Raw genomic sequence first — 24,825 nt, 5'->3', positions numbered from 1 at the left:
TTTAAATGTAACTGCTTCATGCGGATGTAGTCCTACAGTGTGTTGTTAAGATGCAATAAATCTCAAACCTCTTGTCCTACCACTTCTCACCCTTTCTCCTCCCTTCCTAGGAAAAAATTCTTGCTTGTAGAAGGAAATTGGCTGAAGCTCTCGGTGGCGGGCTGACCGAATATGACTTTGAGATTGTGGTGAGTTTTCAGTCTAAAACTTCACTTTTCTTTAAATGTTTATCTTAATTATCAGTTAATTTGTAAGATGTTGACTTCCTCCATTTTAGCATAATTTTATTTGTGAATATGAAAACAAGCTTCTCTCCCACATTTCTCTGTTAGACCATTAAAATGGTCAAAAACTTAGGAGGCAACAAAAACATTTTCTTAACTTTACTAACACACACACACACACACACACACACAGACACACACACACACACACACACACACACACACACACACACACTCCCTGACTGACAAAAACTGAACAGATTTTTCTCACACACAATAAATCTCAAACCTCTTGTCCTCCCACTTCTCACCCTTTCGCCTCCCTTCCTAGAAAAAAGGAAAAAATCCAGGTTGGAAAGAAAGATTGATGAAACTTCTTGATGACAGGTTGAAAGAACATGACTTTGAGATTGTGGTGAGTTTTCAGTCTAAAACTTCCCTTTTCTTTAAATGTTTATCTTAATTATCAGTTAATTTGTAAGATGTTGTCTTCCTCCATTTTAGCATAATTTTATTTGTGAATATGAAAACAAGCTTCTCTCCCGCATTTCTCTGTTAGACCATTGAAATGGTCAAAAACTTAGGAGGCAACAAAAACATTTTCTTTACTTTACTAATACACACACACAGACACACACACAGACACACACACACACACACACACACACACACACAAACCCCGACTGATAAAAACTGCACAGATTTTCCTCACACACACTACAAGATTTAAACACTCTGTAGAAAGTTTTAGAAAAGAACCATGAATTCTGTTTTAGTGTGGACAAAGAGCTAAAACCAAAAACAAAGATTTAAATGTAACTGCTTAATGCAGATGTAGTCCTACAGTGTGTTGTTAAGACTTGTGCAGTGCCCGTATGAAGTTTGTATTGCTATAGAAAAGTGGGAGGTTAAGTAGCTTTTTCATGGATGGCCAAATGAGGTTGTGTTTGAAGGGGGGACGTCAGGGACATTTAGGTTTGTTGTGAAATGTGTAGATTGATAACTATTGTGTTTTCATATAATTTGACTTTTAGCAAGGACACTGTTGGGAGTTGAACCCCATTCCACTAATGTGAAAGTACCACACCTCATGGTCAGCGCATATAAATTCTGAAAGAACAAAGTGAACTACGAGAGAGAGAGAGAGAGAGAGAGAGAGAGAGAGAGAGAGAGAGAGAGAGAGAGAGAAAGAGAGAGAGAGAGAGAGAGAGAGAGAGAGAGAGAGAGAGAGCAATGGCAGTAAGGGTTTCCACATGAAATTTTTTTTTTTGAAACTACCAAAATAGTGTGAAGGGATAAGCCGACGGCGTGGAGCGAGGGCGTGTCGGTCAGACAGTGTGATAACTGCACAGGTCTCTCACTCAACTTAATAAAAAGAAATGTCCCACAAAGCAACGTTACAGGACCAAACAACAGTAACGTAGTAACTGTAACCAGAGCCCGTCTATGGAGAGCCTGGCCACTCTCTATTAAGTCCCATAATACCGAATCTTGGTTGCAGTTCCACCAGAGTTCCACTGGGGGCGATCGCCCATTAGAGCAGAATGAATGGGAGTAGATGGAGCTAGACGGCTAAATTTGTCTCTTTTACCTAATTCTCGTTGAGAAATCTCAGATTTGATTGTAGTTTTTGCAAGTTCAACATGGGTTATAGGTCGAAAGTTGAATGAACGAGTACTTATGTCCTTTCGATTTCTTACAGGACGAGTTGTTGTTGCCCATAACACGCTAGCATTCTCCTAATGAACGCTGATTGGTCAGTGAAGGACTGATTACGACCAGAGATCCCGCTTGATGGCATCGTGGCATCCGAAGCGGGACCAGAATGTTAAGGCGGATTTTTTTGCCCAAGTTCTTTTTTTTTAACACAGCAACTTTTTTTGGGGTTGCTGGTACTTTTATCTGCCTATCGTTATGTCTGTGTTGTCGATGCCTCGAGAGAAAAGGAAGTGCCGAGCGCGTAAGCACAAGGTGACTCAAGGCTTGCCGTAAAGCGGTATCTCTGGCTGTACAATGTGTATGACGTCATTGACATTTTAAAAGACTTTTTAAAGCAAATAAGTGACTCTAAAAAATCTAACACCCAGCAATGTGTAATTTCTCTGCATCCTCTTTCGAATGCAACATTCAAATTACTAGACAAAAAATTATATCCTGAGAAAAGTGGATTTTGAGGGTATAGCTCCATAGACCTCCATTCATTCTGCACTCATCCTGTGAGCGCCCCCACATGGAGCCAGAATGGAACTGCAACAGTTCAGAACCCGGAAGTTTACCGAGAGTGGAACTTCTCCCCTTATTAGACATTCTCTGCTGTAACTGTCTTTGGCAACTTACATGAGAAAAAAAAATACCACAGCTGTACATGGAGTAGCGTCTGTCCTCCCGCCTGTCCTACCGACTCTTCCGTCACATTTCTGAGACATCAGTTTGGGCTCTGCAGTGATTGGCTCTGGTGCGCACGTGGCTACGGTGGCTGTCGTTGACAATGCTAGCATAATTCGGAAATAATTTATGAAACAATTTATTAACGGTATCTTTATAGTTCAAACAAAGCCGACGTTGCACACCCTTAAACCACACAGCAGCCATGTTGAAACGAGCCACACACACATGCGCACACACACACACAGATTTCTAGATTTCTAGATAGATAGATAGATAGATAGATAGATATCAAACCTTGTGTCCCTCCCACTTCTCACCCTTTCTCCTCCCTTCCTAGGAAATAATTCCTGCTTGGAAAAAGGAATTGGCTGAAGCTCTCGGTCTGACCGAAGATGACTTTGTGATTGTGGTGAGTTTTCAGTCTAAAACTTCTCTTTTCTTTAAATGTTTATCTTAATTATCAGTTAATTTGTAAGATGTTGTCTTCCTCCGTTTTAGCATAATTTTATTTGTGAATATGAAAACAAGCTTCTCTCCCGCATTTCTCTGTTAGACCATTGAAATGGTCAAAAACTTAGGAGGCAACAAAAACATTTTCTTAACTTTACTAACACACACACACACACACACACACACACACACACACAAACTCACTGACTGACAAAAACTGCACAGATTTTCCTCACACACACTACAAGATTTAAATACTCTGTAGAAAGTTTTAGAAAAGATCCATGAATTCTGTTTTAGTGTGGACAAAGAGCTAAAACCAAAAACAAAGATTTAAATGTAACTGCTTAATGCAGATGTAGTCCTACAGTGTGTTGTTAAGATGCAATAAATCTCAAACCTCTTGTCCTCCCACTTCTCACCCTTTCTCCTCCCTTCCTAGAAAAAAGGAAAAAAACCTGGTTGGAAAAATAAATTGGCTGAAGCTCTCGGGCTGGCCAAAGATGACTTTGAGATTGTGGTGAGTTTTCAGTCTAAAACTTTTCTTTAAATGTTTATCTTAATTATCAATTGATTTGTAAGATGTTGTCTTCCTCCATTTTAGCATAATTTTATTTGTGAATATGAAAACAAGCTTCTCTCCCGCATTTCTCTGTTAGACCATTGAAATGGTCAAAAACTTAGGAGGCAACAAAAACATTTTCTTAACTTTACTAACACACACACACACACACACACACACACACACACACACAAACTCCCTGACTGAATAAAACTGCACAGATTTTCCTCACACACACTACAAGATTTAAATACTCTGTAGAAAGTTTTGGAATAGCTCCACGAATTCTGTTTTAGTGTGGACAAAGAGCCAAAACCAAAAACAAAGATTAAAATGTAACTGCTGAATGCGACTGTAGTCCTACATTGTGTTGTTAAGATGCAATAAATCTCAAACCTATTGTCCTCCCACTTCTCACCCTTTCTCCTCCCTTCCTAGGAAAACATTTCTGCTAGGAAAAAGGAATTGGCTGAAGCTCTCGGGCTGACCGAAGATGACTTTGAGATTGTGGTGAGTTTTCAGTCTAAAACTTCTCTTTTCTTTAAATGTTTATCTTAATTATCAGTTAATTTGTAAGATGTTGTCTTCCTCCATTTTAGTGTAATTTTATTTGTGAATATGAAAACAAGCTTCTCTCCCGCATTTCTCTGTTAGACCATTGAAATGGTCAAAAACTTAGGAGGCAACAAAAACATTTTCTTAACTTTACTAACACACACACACAAACACAAACTCCCTGACTGACAAAAACTGCACAGATTTTCCTCACACACACTACAACATTTAAACACTCTGTAGAAAGTTTTAGAAAAGATCCATGAATTCTGTTTTAGTGTGGACAAAGAGCCAAAACCAAAAAACAAAGATTAAAATGTAACTGCTTAATGCGACTGTAGTCCTACAGTGTGTTGTTAAGATGCAATAAATCTCAAACCTCTTGTCCTCCCACTTCTCACCCTTTCTCCTCCCTTCCTAGAAAAAAGGAAAAAATCCTGGTTGGAAAGAGGAATTGATGAAAGTTCTTCATAACGGGCTGACCAAAGATGACTTTGAGATTGTGGTGAGTTTTCAGTCTAAAACTTTTCTTTAAATGTTTATCTTAATTATCAGTTAATTTGTAAGATGTTGTCTTCCTCCATTTTAGCATAATTTTATTTGTGAATATGAAAACAAGCTTCTGTAACCCTTTTAGGTGGAGCTACAAAATATATAAGAAGCTGTAGTGAACAAATTTGATATTTTTCTATGGCTAGTGAGATCAGAAGCTCTAGATACGACTACAGAGCCAAGGATGAACCAAACAACACCCAGGAACAACTCAGATACTCTCCTTTGAGAAAGAACTACTCTCCCCATTTAATAAAAAAAACAGGGAAGGATGAATAGAAAACACAGTTATACAGTATACATTGTATTATACAATTCTTACCCGGGTAAGTATAAAAAGAAAAAAGAATTCACAGCTGTATCATTAGTGTTTTGGATTCAATGTTCAATTTAACCCCTTCCACTCAATCACTTAGTCCTTGCAGCAGATAATACTGCTCAGTCCACTGGAAAAGTGGCAACTGTTTGTCCTACCGCACTGTTGAATGCGTTGACGGTGTGTGTGGAAGCAACGTTTCTGGGGTTCAGGGTTCCAATCTTCTGCATGCAATCGAGTCTCTAATTCTTTTCCATTGGGCCGTAGTTTGCCATCAAACATCCAAGCTCCATTTCCAGGTAGGTCGGGAACTCTCGGGATCCACAAAAAACCTGACCTATTGTGAATAAGGTCAGAACATTCAAGCTCCTAATCAGTACACCACATAAAAGTTAGAATACAACTTCTAATTTCCCAGATTATTCTCTAAATTACCAGAGAATAACTCATGAAACATTGCAAATGGGTTTCACAATTATTAAAGATCAACTTATGTAATAATAAAATCAAAATATTAGAGAATTAAGGTTTCTGAAATAACCTCTCAAAATTAATTATAAACCAAATATTTCCTCTTTCAATTGGCATAAAATAATAACAATATAATAAAAGGAAAACACATGCTGTGTGCACCCTCTGCCCTGCAACAGCAGCCTACAGTGGAACCTACAAAATAATTTAAGTGCAGCTTAAGGCCCTTTAAGTGCACAGTAAGGGCAGTTAAACAACAACAAAATTATCTAGTGTGCACAATTAGCAAAGTGCAGATTTGCTTAAAAAGCACAAATAAAGGTCCTTAAATCTACACAAATAACCATACAGCATATAACAGTTGTGCAAGGGTTAAATACATACACAAAACACATATTACACTGGACCAATTTAGATTTAACTTTCAAATTAACAAAGCTAACATATTTAGCATAAGTGAATGGCATTACCATAGCGTTTTGTTAGCGTTAGTGGCTAGCACATTAGCGGCTAGCGATTAGCAAAACATCTCTCAACAATGCGTTTTTCCTCGTCTAGTGAGGACAGGTCCTTCTCGCCGTTCTCTCACAGAATTGCGGTGAAGTTATCCAGCCGGGTTTTTTTTTAATCAATTTTAATCAATTTTTATAGTTTTTCTGTCTTTGTCTCATGTGCTGTGTGTCTCGATGGTTGCTCTCGCTCCTCACTTCTCAAGAGAAGGAAACCCCACGTGTGTAGGTCAACTAGCTGACACCTGATTGGTCAGATGAGCCAGCATCTCGACATGCAAAAGGCTAATGAAACAAACAGGAAGTAGAATGTAACTGCTTAATGCGACTGTAGTCCTACAGTGTGTTGTTAAGATGCAATAAATCTCAAACCTCTTGTCCTCCCACTTCTCACCCTTTCTCCTCCCTTCCTAGGAAAACATTCCTGCTTGGAAAAGGAAATTGGCTGAAGCTCTCAGGCTGACCGAGGGTGACTTTGAGATTACAGTGAGTTTTCAGTCTAAAACTTCACTTTTCTTTAAATGTTTTTCTTAATTATCAGTTAATTTGTAAGATGTTGTCTTCCTCCATTTTAGTGTAATTTTATTTGAGAATATGAAAACAAGCTTCTCTCCCACATTTCTCTGTTAGACCATTGAAATGGACTATGGGAAGAAACGCGAGGACCCCATCGATCACTTATATTTCTACAGCAAGCACAACACTACCCGCGCATTCAAGAGGAAGGTCAGAACTAAAACGATGATGACAACAGTTTTAATTTTAGTCTTCCTTTGCATTACATCTCTCTGTTGTCATTATTCTGAAATGTATGCTGCTTTCAGCGTTGTCAGGTGTCCAGGATTCGCCCAACGTGCTTTTCTGAGCGGCTGGTCAGGTTTGTCTGTAAGAAGACTGATCTGAAGGCTGATCCGAAGACTGACGAGGAAAAGTTTAAAGAGTGGTGCAGGGGAAAGGGCTTTCCAGAGTATCAGGTAATCTTTATAAATAAGCTGTTAAATATATGATCTTGTAGATATTATGTGGGAGTTTGTGCAGCCTAGGGCTGTAGCAAGTGATAACTTTCATTATTGTTTAATATACCAAATATTTTCTTGATTAATTGACAAATATAGTTTGGTTTATAGATGTAACAATTTCCTTAAGCCCAAGGGGGTGTCTTATAAAAGCAGTCAGAAAACTCAAAAATTATTGATTTACTTAAACATAAGACAGAAAAACAGCAAAGCTGGATCTAGGCAACATTTTTGCTTGAAAAATGACTTTTAACTATAATTATAATTGTTTATCAAAATAGTTGCCCAACTTCAGTTATGCATCTCTCACTCTGAACTGAACTGCTCTTGGTAATATTGATGCACTTGTCTGTGCAGGATGACAACAATTAATCTGAGCCTTTGGAAGATGGACATCAAAACTGAAAACAAGCAAACACTCCCTGGTACTCATTGGTTCATGATTGAAAATGATTTAAATATTATATAAGGTGAGTATGTTAATGAGCACAGAGTAGTTATTGACACCGTCTCTCTCTTCTTTATAAATGAAGAAGCATTTGTATATTCAGGCCCTGTACTCTGGTCTTTTAGAGGCCTGATCAATATTATACATGTATCTTTTGTTCAGTTTGATAATTTTTAAATTAGTTTCATTTTAGACTCCTTTCATAATCTAAAGCTGTACGTGTCTGATTTTAAACTGAATCACTTCTTAATAGCATGTTGTTACTAAAAACATACCAGAAACATACTATTACTCTGTTGTGAACAATCAATCATGGTTACTTAAAATATCTTTGTGTGAAACTGAATATGTACACAGTACGTTTCACTGATTTATTCATTTATGCGTCTTCATGTATTCACTTGCCAACATATATAATGGAGTTTGTCATTTAAAGTTTAATTTGTGGTTAAGGGATTTCAAATATTTTGGTTTTGATGTTAATCACGTGACTTAATGTGGAAATTTGATTAGATATTATTATGACTTTGAGTGATGTTTGATTTGAGGTAGTTTCCGGTGCTGGTTGTGGTTCCAACGATTGGCTGTATCTTTCTTGAACCACAGAATTTATCTTTACTTCTTCAATGTCGATTTTTTTTCATTTGTTTTTAAATATCTCTTTTATTGGTGACATATTTTATCATATTGTTTTCTTCAATTATTGTAGCTTTTGAAACTGGCTCTTTTTTTTTATCTAACCATCTGTATGCATGTGGTAAATGGAAAATTATAAATATATAAACATATTCGAAATATGTAATGGGGCTATAAAGGTAAACAATTAGAAGCTTAGAAGCTTTAAACTTTATTCCTAAAGTTGATAATAGATTGTGCTCTACTTGAAATAAAACTATTTTTTCCTCTTTGTTGTGTGCCCTCGTGCAGTTTAATTTGTCATACACTAGAGGACATCATACACTCTCGTGTGTTTAGCTGCAGCTATCCCCAACCCCATGTAATGTGTCTAATATACACATTGTTTGTACAGTAACAGGTGATATGGAACCCCCAAAGTCAAAGACAATTATTTTTCTGGTCTTGTGTACACAAGATAATATGTTGAGGCACAAGTGATGGTAACGCATGAAATAAGTAGTTTTTATTAATTTAATTGATATCCAACTGTACATTTATTGCTTTAATTTTCCTAACATGAACAGCAAAAAGCCCAGTGTTGAATTAACTCGCACAGAGTTGACAGTTTTTCAGGGTTTATATAGCTCCGCACTCTCCAGAGTTATTAATCAAAATAGTTAAACATTTAACACTTTGCAGAGTTAATTTTACTCCCTTTAAGTGTAAAATCTACACTGAAAAATGTAAATATTAATTATAACAATTAATGACAATAATCTCAATAATTTTCAAAATTAAAATCAGTTTTTGCCTTTTCATGTGTAAAACCATCAATCATATCATATAAATCATACGCATTAAAAACGCAAAATGTGCTTTGAAATGTTCATCAAATGGCTTGAGGGAGTGGTGTTATGTTTGGTAGGACTGTGGACCGGGGTGCGGATTCAGATCACTCTAGGCAGGTTGAGGTCAAGGGTTTTATTCACAAAGAACTGAGTAGAAGTGGAACTGTGCTTGAAAAGGGCAAGATGAGAGCAGGGGCAGGCAGGTCCTGAAGAGTGGCAACCAGCGCTCCAAAAGATCCTCAAGGCAACACAAAACACTCCAGGTGCAGGAATCTTGGAAAGGAGAGAAAAAACACAAAGCTTTTAGTTCTGGTCTTGACAGAGAAACTCACTCTAAAACTAAGCAAAAACTCTAGAGACTAAATTGGCCTGAAGTACTCAACCATGGGTAAGGAATAATCTGGCGACGAGTCTCAGGTAACCCCACTTCTTAAGGCCAGGCACTGATGAGGATTGCCAGCAGGTGTGCAACTCCACCAGGTGATCAGCTCACTGCCAGGCATAACACACACCCACAGACAGAACCACAGGAGAAACAGAAAACAAGGAACACACCCCCAAGTGTCACAGCATCAACTGTGACAAGTGGTTTGCCTGGCATGAGATGAGATGCTTATCCATGGTGATGAAGAAGCTGTCAATCCAGTTCTTCTGACGCCTAACAGTGAGGAGGTGTGGTTGTTGATCCTGCTGGTTGCGGGAGATGATCCTCCAAACTGTAGCATGACTACGGTTGAGATAAGGAAACAAAGAGAGAGATCATTATTGAAGTGATTACTTAAACATCTCCCTGCCTAGTGTGAAAAAGGAAAGCATATGAAGACAATTTCATACACTTTTTAAACCCCCTAATTTACACACGTGGCTAAGAAAGTGATGTGACAAATTATTATAATCACTTTGGTCCCCCAGGTGGTGGTGAAAGAAGATGTATCAGCAACAACAGGCAGGTAATTTCTTCATGCAAGAACATTTTTGTATTCTTATTATATTATAGCAACATTATTTGACGACCAGGGACTGAGTCTCAGCAATTAACTGTCTTTCTCTAAAATGACTGACCCCACCTTTAATGTGTAAGAAACATTTCAATGTTGCAGCTTGTTGAGGGGAAACTAATTTTAACCATCTTTTAGACCGTTGGGTGGTTCAATCTATAACAACGTGCCACATTTTATAAGCAAATGATATGTTATGTAAGTAAAATCTATATAAAGTACAGTGGCTGAGAAGTTGATCTGGACTGAAAGCATCTCTCCATTTCCTCCTAGACAAATTAGGCAATGCAAATTTGAGGTATATAAATGTCATTTTTGGAGACAGAGTTGCTAGTCAAGATTAGAAGTCTTGTGTAATGGTCTGCCCTGATCACCTGTTTTAACAACGTGATATAACATTAGTGTGACTATCCTGATATACATATCACTTGTCAGATCAGCGATACAGATACAACCTTTGACAGATCCAAGACTCTAAAGAAGACAATGCCAGCAAAGTTGCCTTTCAACTTTAAGAAATGGACTGTGAACAAAATTGTGCAGTACCTTGAACAAGAAGAACTTGGACAATGGGCAGATAAATTCAAAGGTTGGTTTTCTGGTTTGGTAGATTTAATTAAAGCTAAGTTATAATCTCATGGTGTAACGTAAATAAGTTAAGAAGTTAGAAGCTGCTTTAACTAAGGACTTTCCCTATGATTCTGTATTGTGAGGCATGGAAGCCAATATGAAGGCTACTTGTCATAATGTAATACAGGACAGCTATTAACGGCTTTCTCTATTACACAGAAAAACAAATCACTGGTAATAATAATAATAATACATTTTATTTAAAGGCGCCTCTCTGGGCACTCAATCACCGTACAACACATAAAAAATAAAAACAGTAAGAAATAAGAAACAGATAAGAAAAGACAATGTAGTTAAGTAAGTTTATAGTTAAGTGGGGTATGCAGTTCTAAATAGGTGAGTTTTTAGTATTGATTTGAAGAGTGTGAGAGAGTCCAGGTTCCTGAGGTCCGGTGGGAGTGAGTTCCAGAGATGGGGGGCAGAGCGGCTGAAAGCCCTGCTCCCCATGGTGACGAGGAGGGCGGGAGGGACAGAGAGGTGGACAGAGGAGGCAGATCCGAGGGAACGGGAAGGGGTGGCGATGTGGAGGAGTTCGGACAGATAAGGAGGGGAAAGGTTGTGGATGGCCTTGAACGTAAACAGGAGGATTTTGAAGTTTATGCAGAGTTTGACCGGGAGCCAGTGAAGTTGCTGCAGAACAGGGGTGATGTGGTGGATGGAGGGGGTTCTGGTGATGATTCGAGCTGCAGAGTTCTGAACCAGTTGAAGTTTATTGAGGTATTTGTGAGGTAGACCCAAAAAGAAGGGAGTTGCAGTAGTTGATGCGGGAGGTGACAAGGCTGTGTACAAGAATGGCAGTGGAGTGGGGAGAAAAGGAGGGGCGGAGGCGATTAATATTGCGAAGGTGGAAATATGCACACCGGGTGATGTTATTGATATGGGTTTGGAAAGATAATGTGCTGTCAAGGATGACACCCAGACTCTTAACCTGGGGGGAGGGGGAGACAGAGGAGTGGTCGATGGTGAGGGAAAAACTGTCAGCTTTTGAGAGGGTTGATTTAGTGCCAATAAGAAGAAATTCTGTTTTATCACTGTTTAGTTTGAGGAAGTTGGAGGAAAACCAGGATTTGAGCTCGGTGAAGCAGTCAGTAAGGGAGGAAGGTGGGAGAGTGGAATTGGGTTTGCTGGAGAGGTAGAGCTGGGTGTCATCCGCGTAGCAATGAAAATGGATGTTGTATTTGCGGAAGATATTGCCAAGGGGAAGGAGGTAGATTATGAAGAGAAGGGGGGCCAGGACAGAGCCCTGGGGCACACCAGTGGTGACAGGGGACGGGTGGGAACTGAAGGATTGGAGTTGGATGAACTGAGTGCGGCCTGAGAGGTAGGATTTAAACCAGTCAAGGGGTGTGTGCGAAATGCCAATGGAAATTAATCTGTTAAGAGGATAGTGTGAGAGATGGTGTCGAAGGCCGCACTCAGATCGAGGAGGATGAGAATAGTGAGTAAACCAGAGTCGGCTGCCAGGAGGAGGTCGTTTGTGATTTTGATTAGTGCAGATTCAGTGCTATGGAGGGGGCTGAAAACAAAATTGTTCGTACAAGTTGTTAAGGGTTAGATGAGAATGAATTTGGGAAGCAACAGTTTTTTCAAGGATTTTGGAGATGCAAGGTAGGTTGGAGATGGGACGAAGGTTATTATAATTATTAGGGTCAGCACCAGGTTTTTTCAATATTGGAGTGATGGCAGCAGTTTTGAAGAGTGTAGGAACAATTCCAGTGGAGAGTGAGGAATGGATGATGGCAGAGACGAGGGGGAGCAGAGAGGGGAGGCAGGCTTTCACCAGAACTGTGGGGAGGGGATCTAACTGACAGGTGGAGGGCTTGGACTTTAGGATGAGGTCTGAGATATCTAAGTCAGATGGGAGCTGAAAGAAGGAGAATGAGTGAGACGTCAGACAGGGTTCAGGATCTGATGAATTTTCTGATTGAAAAAGGACATCAGGGAGTCACAGAAAGCAGTTGAGTACAGATGGGGAGGGAGAGAGGCCAGGGCCTGATTGTACAACCATCTGATTTCTTTTAGTTTTCACACCTCAATTTTCTCTCTTCAACTAATTCCCTATTATACTCTTCTGTATTTTCTTTTTTTCTTTTTTCGAGGGAACCTAATGATCGTGAGAGAATCCTGTTCTGTATCAGGAAGCTCTGGGAAGTCCAAGGCAAGTTAATTTATGTGTCTAATTATACATCACAATACATTTGCATACATTTTAAGGACTAGAGAGATAAGAGAGAGTAAATAGAAAAAATCAAGAGCTTGTAAAATACACAACTAAAAGATTCCAGGATCAGTGAATGAACCTAATCACAAAATCAAAATTGGGCTTGTTTACTCTCCATTGTTGATTGGACAGCAAAGGAGACGTGGGAGGAAAAAAATCAGGAATATTGCAGTATGAAATAAAGAAAAGACTAGCCCTCAGGAGAACTCGAGTTGGTTTACTCTTTTGGGTAATAACTGGACTGGATTTTGTTGTATGTGTTCTACAGGTGTTCAATGATCCCATCCACGGGCATATGGAGTTACACCCACTTCTTGTCAAAATCATTGACACGCCTCAGTTCCAGAGACTACGGAGTATCAGGCAGCTTTGAACACTCAATTGGGTATGTTTGCAGATTTTTTAGATAGACACAGGTATGTGTTTAGAAAAAACATGGTGCATATGTTTATAGGTATAATAGTTCAGTATATATTTCATATATATACACATTTCTATTTTGGAACAGGATACAGTAGTAATTGTGTAATGAGTTATTTGTTGTGTGTGCTGTATGTGGTGGTAAAGGGTGGCGCATTTAGCAGGACAGCTTGGACAAGCTCTGAAAACAAAGCAGCCAGATCTCAACATCACTGACAGAGACATCCTCTGCGTACAGATTGCTGGTCTTTGTCATGATCTGGGTGAGTGAGGCACACCTTTTCACTTTTACATGTATATTTTAAGTGGTTATAAGTGAAAAGGAAATTGTCAAATAAAAGTCAATTTCAAGGGGGACTTCCGTTTTAAGCATGTAGCGAGCAGACGTGTGAGAAGTGGCTCCCGAATTACTTTTTATTTTCTACCTCATGTTTTCGGCATAAAGTTTGGCGCACCTTGAGTTGACTACGTCTACATTAAGAAATAACTTTGCACAACTAAATGAGACCAAAGAGACGTGACCGAGGGCAAAAAACGACCGAGATGGACGAAGATGCTACAAGTGAATACAACATGGCTACGCAAGCTAGCCCAAGCTCAGAGTTAACTTACCTGCTGATCTTGCTAAGCTTCACTCGGTGCTTCTGTCCGACCTCGCACAGCAAACGGACTCCCTCCTGAAAAAAGCTCTCGGCGAGGCACTGGCACCAATTTCAGCATCCCTGGAACGGGTAAAATCGTCTCTTGACTCCCACGAAGAACGTATCCATGACATGGAGGAAGGGCTAAATGACCACAGCGACAGGATCGAGGCTATTGAAACAAAATGCACCGCACTTCTAGCTGAGAACGATAGGCTGAAAAACAAAGTGGAGGACTTAGAAAATCGCTCCCGTAGGTCCAACCTGCGAGTTGTCGGTATCCCGGAGCATCTGGAGGGCCCGGACACAGTTAAGTTCATGACTGAATTTTTCGAGGAAGTCCTGGGTAAAGAATTCTTCCCGCATCCCCTCATTATCTCCCGCGCGCACCGAGTGGGACCCAAGCCGACCGCCGACTCTGGCGCTAGCTCCAAACGGCCGAGGATATTCCTCGTTCTCTTCCACACTTTCCAAAACAAACACCGCATAATAACGAGGAAACGAGAGCAGCTGTTCTTCAGGGGACATAAGATATTTTTCCACGAGGATGTCAGCGCGGAACTCGGCAAGAAACAAGCTGCCTTTAAAGAAGTGAAATCTCTCCTGTACAAGAAGAGCGTCAGGTTCGCTCTTATCTACCCTGCCCGGCTCCGCGTCCTTCATGACGGACAGACGCTGTTCTTCGAGACCCCGTAGAAGGCCAGGAAGTTTTACGAGTTTCACTGGGGACAGTAAACGATGCTGGAGCATAGATCATCCATGAGAAGGTGAAAGTAAGCTTAGCTTTCGGCTTAGACACTTTGATTCCTTGGGACTATTTGTTTGCTTGGTTAATATATAGGGGAAAATAACAAGAACATTTTTTTCTTTTTTCCTTTTTCAAATAAACTACAGGCCTACACGGTAATATTTACGTTAATGTGGTCTTCATACATGTTTATGGTACAATAACAACGCTGTGGCCTGTGTGATTTAAATATACAACAGCTATGTTTTGCTTTGGTTGTTTTAGTTAGTGTGGCTTTCACACATAACTCTGCACATGGCCATTTCACAGACTGGTCAATTTTAGTAAGGTAAATTAAGTGACAATATCTGTCCCAAGAGAACTTGATACATTTTATTTTAACTAGGCCAGCCACTTCGATTTATTTTACATACTTTTATCAGTCCAATCGTGCTCTGTGTAATTGCACAGTGAGCACTGGTGATCCAGATGCAAATCAGGGATAGATCCTATTACTTTCAATGTTATTTATTGATTTAGTTTGGTCCCTTTTTTCTCAAGGTGAGCCGAATAGATGATTATATATAGGTAGAACACAAATCACTTACTGAGAGGGGAGCCACCCTCAGGTTAGGATAGGAGTTATAGACAACGCTGGATGTCTTGGAAGTTTTCCATCTGGGAATTCCTGCGGTTTTCTTCGTTTGGGGAAGAAGATCTAGGTTTGGGGTGTTCAAGGTGTTTTTTTTGGGGGGGTTTTTTTGTTTTTTTTTTTCTCTCTTCTATTCCAACTTAAGTTTCATGAGAACTGGGCAACATTTTATTTACACGGCAACACTTTATCTTCTAAGGATGCACACAACTATGTTAAACTGTATTTTTATTTCATTATTATTACAATTTTATTTTACTTCTACACAACTGCAAACGGTGTGTGTTGACATCACTTATGACCATAAATGCACTTCAATAATGTGGTTCAGGCTAATCATACACATTTTGGATGTCTCCTATGATAAATAATGCAGGTGGTACAAGCCCAACAGGGGGAGCTGCAGTTAAGTTTGTGTCCTGGAATGTTAAGGGGATGAACGGTCCTGTGAAACGTTCTAGGATTTTTTCCCATCTTAAACAATTGAAAACTGATGTTTTGTTTTTGCAGGAGACACATTTACGGTTAGAAGATCACACCAGACTCCGTAAAGCATGGGTTAATCATATCTTCTATTCCAAATTTACTAACAGATCACGAGGGGTGGCAATTTTGATTAATAAACGAATTCAATCTCACTAAATGCAATAATTGCAGACCCCAATGGTCGATATGTCATTGTCACGGGCCTCCTATTTCAAACACCCGTTCTTTTGGTAAATGTGTATGCCCCTAACTGGGACAATGCTGAATTTGCCAATAAGCTCCTGTCATCCCTCCCTAATTTAGATACACATAGATTGATCCTTGCAGGTGATCTTAATTGTACAATCGACCCATTGCTCGATAAATCTAGCCCTAAATCTGCCTCACCTTCTGTAATGTCAAAGGTCTTCTCAGACTTTATGAGACGAAATGGCTGTGTAGACCCATGGAGGTTTCAAAATCCGACCTCCAAACAATTTTCTTTCTTTTCTCATGTACACCACTCTTTCTCAAGGATAGATTACTTTTTTATAGATAACTCTTTCATCCCTGTAGTGGAATTGGTTGAATACTTGGCCATCATCATTTCAGATCATGCACCACTCATCTTAGACCTTTCTTTCACTTTGAACATTAGAGAGCAATCCTTCTGGAGACTTAACTCCCTGCTGCTTTCAAATGAGAAATTTTGCGAACATGTGGCTACTAATATAGATACTTTTCTGGAAGTAAACAAGATGGAAGGTATTTCATATTCCCTACTTTGGGAAACCTTAAAAGCGTACTTAAGAGGACAAATTATCTCCTATGTAGCACATGTCAATAAGGAACGCCGCAAACAAATACAAGACCTGACGGATTCGATTTTTAATTTGGACCGCAAATACTCTGAAAGCCCCTCCCCAGAATTATATAAAGAACGGATAGCTTTGCGGTCTAGGCTAAATCTTCTTTCCACCAACCAGGCTGAATACTTATTACTGCGGACCCGGAGCACTTACTATGAGTACGGAGAAAAAGCTAGTCGATTGCTGGCTCACCAGCTGAATCGTCAGGCTGCTTCACGGCTTATACCCCAAGTGAGAGATCACGATCAAAATATAGTCACCAACCCAAAGGAAATCAATAATGCTTTTGCAACATTTTACTCTACACTTTACACGTCTGAATTCCCATCAGATGTTACGAATATGAACAGTTTCCTTGATAATTTAGAATAACCTACTATTGAGCCTGGAGACAGGGAAGGGTTAGACCGACCTCTTACACAGTCAGAGATCACTACAGCCATCAAAGACATGCGAACTGGTAAATATCCAGGACCTGACGGTTACCCCCCTGAATTTTTAAAGAAATTTAAAGATAAACTTGCACCTATTATGCTAGAAGTATTTAACGAATCATTGGCAAACGGTTCCTTGCCCCCAACCCTCACACAAGCTAAGATTACACTACTCCTCAAAAAGGACAAGGACCCTTCTAACTGTGGCTCTTACCGTCCTATCTCCCTCCTAAATGTTGATATAAAAATTTTAGCCAAGGTGATGGCACATCGTTTAGAATCTGTTCTCCCTAAAATAATCTCTGAGGACCAGACTGGTTTTATAAAGGGTCGCCACTCTTTTTCAAATATTCGCCGACTTACTAACGTGATCTACTCCCCCGGTCCCTCCTCGATTGCAGAAGCTGTAATCTCTCTGGACGCGGAGAAGGCCTTTGCCCGGTTAGAGTGGAAATACTTGTTTGCCGTATTGGAAAGGTTTGGGTTTGGTGACACGTTTCTGGCATGGATTCGTCTGCTCTATTCGTCACCCACAAGCATGTATTCAAACTAATCAATCTCATTCCAAATTTTTCCCCCTGTCACGTGGGACACGTCAAGGATGTCCACTATCCCCGCTTCTGTTTGCGGTGGCAATTGAGCCTCTTTCGATTGCATTGAAGTCGTCGTTGTTGTTACGGGGGGTTGGGCGTGGGACGGAGGAACATCGCGTTTCTTTGTATGCAGACGATCTCTTGATCTATGTAAGCAATCCAGAAACTAGCGCCCCCGTAATTGTATCACTATTGAACGATTTTGGGTCTTTTTCCGGCTACAAACTTAATTATCAAAAAAGCAAATGCTTCCCCATTAATGATTGGGCAATGCAAATTAAACAAGAAGCAATCCCCTTCCACTTAACACATTCTGGTTTCAAATATCTTGGAATAAACATTACGCGTTCCTTCACCTCTCTTCTTGGAGCTAATTTTACACCCCTAGTTAACCAAACGAAAGCTGACTTTCAAAGGTGGAGCAGTCTACCTCTGACTATTGCAGGGCGGGTACAATCGGTGAAGATGAACGTACTCCCAAAGTATTTGTACTTGTTTCAATGTCTACCGTTATTCCTGACAAAATCATTTTTTCAATCAGTTAACACATCCATTACCTCCTTCATCTGGAAGAATAAAGTTCCAAGAGTTAACAAAGGCTTACTTCAGAGGGGACGTGATGTGGGGGGACTAGCTCTCCCCAGTTTTATTCACTATTATTGGGCAGCTAATTTGCAGAAAATTTTATTCTGGCTCCATGTGCCAGACACCGATTGGTGTACACTTGAAGCACACTCTTGCCACTCGTCATCCCTCCCTGCTTTGGTGTACTCCTCCCTGCCCACAAAGTGGTCCAGGTTTACCTCCAATCCCATAGTACTATCCACCCTTAGAATCTGGGCCCAATTCCGAAATCATTACAAATTCACCTCTCCCTCCCCCCTAAGCCCTATTTGTAAGAATCACTTATTTCCAGCCTCCTCTCTTGACTTAACATTTACTCAGTGGGGCAGGAAGCAGCTTTCCTGTTTTAAAAGCTTGTACTGTAAAGACGGGTTCGAGAGTTTTGATAATATATGCCAGAAATATGATCTTTCACGCAGTAATTTTTTTAGATATCTCCAAATACGCCACTGTGCCAAAACACTGTTCCCTTCTTTCCCGGTCCTCCCTACTGAGGCAGCATGGGAAGAAATGACCCTCCTCTTTCCAAAAAAGGGACTGATATCACAGTTATATTCTCAACTAATGTCTCTGGAAAACCATGACCTTTCAAAAATCAAGAACAAGTGGGAAGGCGAGTTGATGGTTGAGTTGTCGGACAGACACTGGGAGGATGCACTACAAAGGATTAACTCATCCTCATGCTGTGCACGCTTGGGGCTCATTCAGTTTAAAGTAGTGCATAGGGCTCATTTCAGTAGGGCTAGGTTAGCAGATATATACCCAGGAATGGACGGGAGTTGTAATAGATGCTCCCTCTCCCCAGCTGATTTAACACACACGTTTTGGTTGTGTCCCCGTCTAAATCATTATTGGTCATCTATCTTTCAAACTTTATCCAAAGTCATAAAAATTCAAATTAAGCCCTGTCCGTTGATTGCAATATTTGGTATTTCAAAGGAGAGTTTAACTTTAACCCGAAACCAATCGGACATTATTGCTTTTACATCACTTCTTGCCCGTCGTAGAATCTTATTGGTTTGGTCATCCGCTAATCCACCAGCCTAGGCCGCATGGTTAAGGGATGTTTTATTTTTTCTTAAACTAGAAAAAGTTAAATTCACATTGAAAGGGTCAGTCCAGAAATTTTACTTAAAATGGCAACCCTTTGTGAGATATTTTGAGAATCTTAAAGTATTGCCTGAAGTATGAGACACCTTTTTATTTTATATTCCACTTCTTTTTCTCTCTGTTCCTTTTTATTTATTGTTCTATATATTTGTCTAAGATAAAATGAAACTGGAGAACTATTTCACTTCCTGTAAAATGTAACATCCTTAATCCTCCAATAAAAAGATTCATAAAAAAAAAAAAAAAAAAATAAAGTCAATTTCAAGGGTTTCTGTAGGCACTAACAATTAAAGGCTAGTCTGAACTAACAGCAGACAATAAAAACAATGTGTGCAATGGTCCACATGATAATGTACATTTCTGTTCTTCAGAAAACTTTCCTTATTTCAGTGATGAGCTACTGCTAATTCAAACTCAGACATTTCATCTAAAAAATCTAAAGGAATTGCTAACCGATAAGTCCTAGTGCAAAATACTTGCAGGAAGTGTTGAATTTCTTTGAGGGACATTTAACATCAAATCGTATTGAATGGTAAAGTGAAAAGTTTAAAAGGCATTCTTGAAAAGAACTAGTTCATATTACATGTTGTCTGACCATTTCAGAAGGAAAAAGTGTTTATAGTTGTTCCAAAGGACCAAACTTTAGAATAAAAAAAGGTCCAGGTACACTATTTAAATGTCAGCGGGTAATGTACATGGTATTTCCAAGCTGCAGTGTTGATAAAATCATTATTTTATGATTGTGTCATAATTTGACAAAATCAGCTCAAATGCTGGTCAGCAACAACACCTGTACTATGTAAGTGGTTATATTGACATTTAAAATAAGGGATCACAGAGAAACCTAAAGCTAACTAATGTTTTTTCTTAATTTTAACCCCCAACAACAACTGCACAGGATTTATGCAAAAGCTTAATTTCTCCCATACACACTAAAGAATTTATACACTCCGAACAAAGTTTTGGAAAATTTCCATAAATGATGTCTAAGTGTGAACAGGGAGCTGAACCAAGAAAGATGTAGTTTTAAAAGTGACTGACTGGACAGTTTTTAGTCAGATTGATACTTCTGTGTCAAATTGATATCATAGGTATGGCAGCCTATGCAGGTGACTTCTAATTGGAAAAAGGAACTGACTCAAAAGCTCCCTGACGGGCTGACAAAAGAGGACTTATGGTGAGTTTTTATATACTTTAATTTCAGCTTTCTTAAAATCTGGATCATTATTATCTTTTGATTTGTATGATGTTGCCTACCTCCGTTGTGGCATCATTCACTGAAACAGGCGTATCTCTCCCCTTTCTCTTTTAGCCCATCGAAATGAACTATGGGATGGAAGACAAGAACCCCATTGAGGAAATGTATTTCTACAGCAAGTCTGACATAAACACTGCAAAAAAGATCCCCTAAGACCAGGTCAGAAGTAATGACATCAAAACCTTTAACCTTAGTCTTTCTTTACATGAGCTGTTTGTTCCATGTGTGTTCTATATAAAGGCAACTTCTGTTGTTATTATTCTCACAATTGCGGTCATTCTTGTCAGGTGTCCAAATTTCTCCCAGATGAATTTTTTGAGAAGCTGATCAGGTTTTTCTGTAAGAGGACTGATGACAAGAGTCTGAAGGGTGCCAAGGAGCACTTTGACAATTGATTTAAAGAAAAGGACTTTTCAGTGCCTCAGGTAATATTTAGACTTCAATTTTATTAGCTTTTGCATTTATGTCACACTAAATCATGACAGAAGTAATCTGAGGACACTTTTCTAATAGCACCGGTCTAGACTGGACTCCTTATAAAATTATACCCAACAGTTCCCACCATGAGCGTGCACTTGGTGACAGTGGCAAGGAAAAACTTCCTTTTAAACAGTCCAGTATCTATTGGCAGAAATTGAATATAGTATGCAAAGATGTGGCATAAATTTATAACCACCTGAATATAGGAATTGCTCAATTTTATTTACCTTAGAATGAGACGTTTTTATCTACAAACGCCACAGGTCGCCCTTTGTATTTGGCATGTTGAACCATCATGTCTCTACAGTTGCCCAGAACGAACAAATCAAACATTGAATGTAGAAGGGGCCTTTCACATTTTTCATGAGTTTCATGGCCACCGTAGTTTCTCCTACACACTTCACAGCCCCTGGTCATTCCCACATCATCAAATACAGTCGCAAGCGGCGTTAGTTGCATCCCCACTGTAAGCCAGTAAATCCTTCACACTTGTCCTTTAAAAAGCAGGGCAGAGTCCAGCCAATGGTCAGCGGCTGTCTGCCTCGACTCCTTGAGGTTTGAGTGTGGGTGGGGGGTATAGAGAGGAGTAAACTCAATCCCCAATCTAGGCACGAAACGATCTGTAGGAACCTGGAGACAAGAAGATCTAGGCTGTAAAATATAGGATACCGTAGGTACTATGTGGGGACTTCAGACTGGAGATTCCATTAAAGTTAGTTTAGTTATGAGCATTAGGATGGGAACATAAGCAGAGATGGAGAAATTACATATATTACATCTTGTCAGAACTCCAGGATCCAACTGCAGTTTTATTGCTCTCTGATCTTGGATCTTGAGTCTAGTGTTGCAGCTAATGATTATTTTCCTTATTGATGAATCTACAAATTATTTGATTATTCTACTAATATAGTTTGGTCAATAATTTACTATCACATAAGACAAAAAACAAACAAATTCATCACAACTGTGTTTCAGTAACAATTGGCATTTTAGTGGGAAAATAAGAGTATTTCTAGTTTTATTAATTTATTATTAGTCAGTCGACTCATGATTTCAGCTCCAGTGCAGTCTAGTGCAACTTCAGTAATGAATCTCTCACTATAAACTGCTCTTCTTAATACTGATGCACTTATCTGTGCTGTCTTTATTTACATGCAGGATGGAGACACCAGAGCTCAGCCATGAGGAAAATTTCCCCAAAATGAATCTGAAGTTTTGGAAGATCAAAAATAAAAAGAAAGCAAAAATTCCCTGACAAATGTATGCTTCTTTGTGTAGTCTCTGTGTTTTCTTTATAATTGGAATCTGCCAACATATGTAATGGAGTTTGGCATTTAAAGTGAACATTTAATTTGTGGTTCAGCAACTTCAAATATTTAGTGGTGTTTGGTTTTAATGTTAATCACGTGAATTAATGTGGAAATCAGATTAGATACATTTTGATTCTGAGTGATGTTTGATTGAGTTTTTTTCTGGGGGTGGTTGTGGATCCAGCTTGGTTATTTTACTGAATATTTCAGCTCCCCACAAATAGTTTGTACAATAGCAGGTGATATGGAACCCCCAAAGCATAAAAGATGATTTCTCTTGCGTGCACAAGATAATATATTGTATATTAAGAGACAAGAGAATCATCTTTTGTGCTTTGTGCTATAAGTTACGGTCATACATGAAATAAGTAATAACTGAAGAACAGATAAAGAAAATGTATAATATAACCTAAAAATAGGTAAGGTATGTCACGTATGTCAAACTGTACATTTACTGCCTTAATTCTCAACATGCCTCATGACCGGGTCTGAACTGAAGTGTTTGACTCCAAAATACTGTGTCTACTAAATATTTCAACAATGGGTTGTGTTGCCTAAAGAAAACAAATGATGTGACTCAGCATTAATAGCTACAAATTGTTAAAATGTGAATGGGAGCAAAGAAAGGCTTTAAAGCTGCAGTAGGCAGCCCTGCTGTTCATCACTCCACTCCACTGTTCAAATTGCCCAAATTCAACTGGATCTGAAAATTCAAATCAAGTCACAAAATCCAATTGCTTGGGGAATTCAAACAAAAACATCTTCAGGATGAAAAATGCACAATTGGCAGCAATTTTCAAAATCTGTCATTTATTAATTTTCTTATTATTATTGTCTTGTGGCTTCCATACTCTTCTACAATTGTAAAACAAATATCTTTGGGTTGGTGTTGGTCACATGAAGCAAGACATTTAAAGAAGTTGCCTTAGGGTTAAGGCATATGGAGGACTAAAAGTGCCACAATTAAATAAATAAATACACCATTAAATAATTACTTAAATGTGTCATTAATTAATTAAAATTGGAATTAAATACATAAATGTGTTAATAAATGTGTCTAATTCATTCAAATACCGATTCATTTTATGTAAAAAAACATATATAATTATTTCACTATTTATTTAAGTATTTCATGGTCCTGCGTTGCAGTGCTTCATGAATTACTGTCAAAGTCACCCATCAAAAGTTGGTAGGCGGAACCTAACGCCTGATTGGTTACCCTGCGCATCAAGCCAAGGCAAATCAATTCCAGATAATGGATTGATGCAGAGCTAGTGAACACATTTCAATACACTGGGTGGCGCTATTGGACTACTTCTTCTAAATCTGCAGTCACTATATGGTCAATATCTTGGTCAGAAAGTGCTGAAATAATCCCAAGAATTTCAATAAGTTTCTCTGCTTTACTCGCTACATGCTCTGGGTCAGCAGGTCCTGTGTAGCGTTAGACATTTCTGCAGCAGTCTAATCAAACTAATATTCATGGGAGAAAAAGGACAGACCGCCATCGTCTGTTTAGTCTGAGAACTCACACCGTTTATTCTGCGCATGCTCAATATAGCATCCTTGTGCGCGCAGGCACATGACATCACTGCTTACGCTATTTAACATGGCTTTGCTACCCATATTATAAAATATGCTTAACATCCTGCTTCCACACCCTCTGCTAAGTCTAAAATGTCTAAGTCTAAAAAATAAAATAAAGTGTTTAGAAAAATAAAGCTTGAGTTTCCTGTTTTCTTTGTTAACTGTTTCATATCTTGATTAACAGTCTCAACAAATTTTATAATAAATGAATATCAACACATCTTTACAATTGAACAGTTTCTCTTTCTTTCCCTTTTATATCTTTCTATACACATTCTGTTGTACAGTGAGAGAATGGGTCAGGATACTGGTTGATTGATCATATTGGGATCTGAGACTGCATATTTTCTGTGACCTTAGTTCAGACTTGAGTGGGTATGTTTGATGAACACTTTGTGTTTTGTCTCATAGTGGTGTTTCACATTGACACTTTTAATCAGCGCCAACATCTGAGACACACTGGTTTTGTGCTCCCAGTGGGAAGAATGAATATGAATGAATCTGTCCATTAAAAGCTCTATTTTTTATCCACTTTTCTCTTCTTAGAGATCGCTACCTTCTCTTTCCGTCTGTCCCTTGCCTCTCATCGGTCCGTGTATCTTTTGGTCATTCAATTTTCCTTTCAGAAACGGATATTAAAAACAGAACACGAGTGGTTATTTGATTTTCATTTTAAATTACAAAAATTAAAATTGAAGTACAAGGCGTTTTTCTTTTCCATGGTCAAAAAGGGATGAGCGAAATTAATCAAAATATTCGATTTCCATTTTCTATTTCATAAAACAAAAAATAAAATCACTAGAAAACAGAAGCGGAAAAAAGGCCTGTTTTTTCATATTCTGAGACCGG

At 38.9% G+C, this 24,825-nt stretch overlaps 1 protein-coding gene and 5 long non-coding RNA genes across 19 annotated transcripts in view; 2 read left to right on the top strand and 4 right to left on the bottom strand.

Annotated features, from left to right (window-relative positions):
* The window catches only part of LOC127360567 (deoxynucleoside triphosphate triphosphohydrolase SAMHD1-like), a 70,375-nt gene that overhangs the window by 34,136 nt on the left and 11,414 nt on the right, over positions 1 to 24,825 (top strand). For 10 of the 13 annotated variants that reach the window (XM_051394990.1, XM_051394988.1, XM_051394986.1 and 7 more), the window contains 6 exons: positions 111 to 188; positions 556 to 639; positions 2,950 to 3,021; positions 3,505 to 3,582; positions 4,063 to 4,134; positions 4,601 to 4,684. In XM_051394990.1, coding sequence (XP_051250950.1) covers positions 111 to 188; positions 556 to 639; positions 2,950 to 3,021; positions 3,505 to 3,582; positions 4,063 to 4,134; positions 4,601 to 4,684 — 468 coding nt within the window. The remainder of the gene's footprint in view (positions 1 to 110; positions 189 to 555; positions 640 to 2,949; positions 3,022 to 3,504; positions 3,583 to 4,062; positions 4,135 to 4,600; positions 4,685 to 24,825) is intronic. The other 3 variants (XM_051394995.1, XM_051394998.1, XM_051394997.1) reach the window with 3 other exon arrangements.
* LOC127360570 (uncharacterized) overlaps positions 1 to 24,825 on the bottom strand; it is a 48,123-nt gene that overhangs the window by 21,383 nt on the left and 1,915 nt on the right. The window lies entirely within an intron of this gene.
* On the bottom strand, positions 4,506 to 6,492 carry LOC127360575 (uncharacterized). Its single transcript, XR_007883821.1, has 2 exons — positions 6,400 to 6,492; positions 4,506 to 4,558 (listed from the first exon to the last, which is right to left on the bottom strand). It is a non-coding gene; the product is annotated as an uncharacterized LOC127360575 (long non-coding RNA).
* Positions 9,076 to 24,607, bottom strand: LOC127360572 (uncharacterized). 2 transcript variants are annotated; one of them, XR_007883818.1, is made up of 3 exons: positions 24,533 to 24,607; positions 9,341 to 9,684; positions 9,076 to 9,230 (listed from the first exon to the last, which is right to left on the bottom strand). It is a non-coding gene; the product is annotated as an uncharacterized LOC127360572 (long non-coding RNA). The 2 variants fall into 2 exon arrangements; XR_007883817.1 differs by lacking the exon at positions 24,533 to 24,607 and adding an exon at positions 20,599 to 20,669.
* LOC127360574 (uncharacterized) lies at positions 10,761 to 15,898 on the bottom strand. Its single transcript, XR_007883820.1, has 2 exons — positions 13,839 to 15,898; positions 10,761 to 12,449 (listed from the first exon to the last, which is right to left on the bottom strand). It is a non-coding gene; the product is annotated as an uncharacterized LOC127360574 (long non-coding RNA).
* Positions 13,101 to 22,338, top strand: LOC127360571 (uncharacterized). The gene is made up of 6 exons (XR_007883816.1): positions 13,101 to 13,191; positions 13,374 to 13,489; positions 20,433 to 20,518; positions 20,654 to 20,758; positions 20,887 to 21,024; positions 22,238 to 22,338. It is a non-coding gene; the product is annotated as an uncharacterized LOC127360571 (long non-coding RNA).

Source organism: Dicentrarchus labrax, unplaced genomic scaffold (assembly GCF_905237075.1).
Source record: "Dicentrarchus labrax unplaced genomic scaffold, dlabrax2021, whole genome shotgun sequence".
In the NCBI taxonomy this organism is placed as follows: domain Eukaryota; kingdom Metazoa; phylum Chordata; class Actinopteri; family Moronidae; genus Dicentrarchus; species Dicentrarchus labrax.
This window is presented reverse-complemented; position numbering and strand designations above follow the sequence as displayed.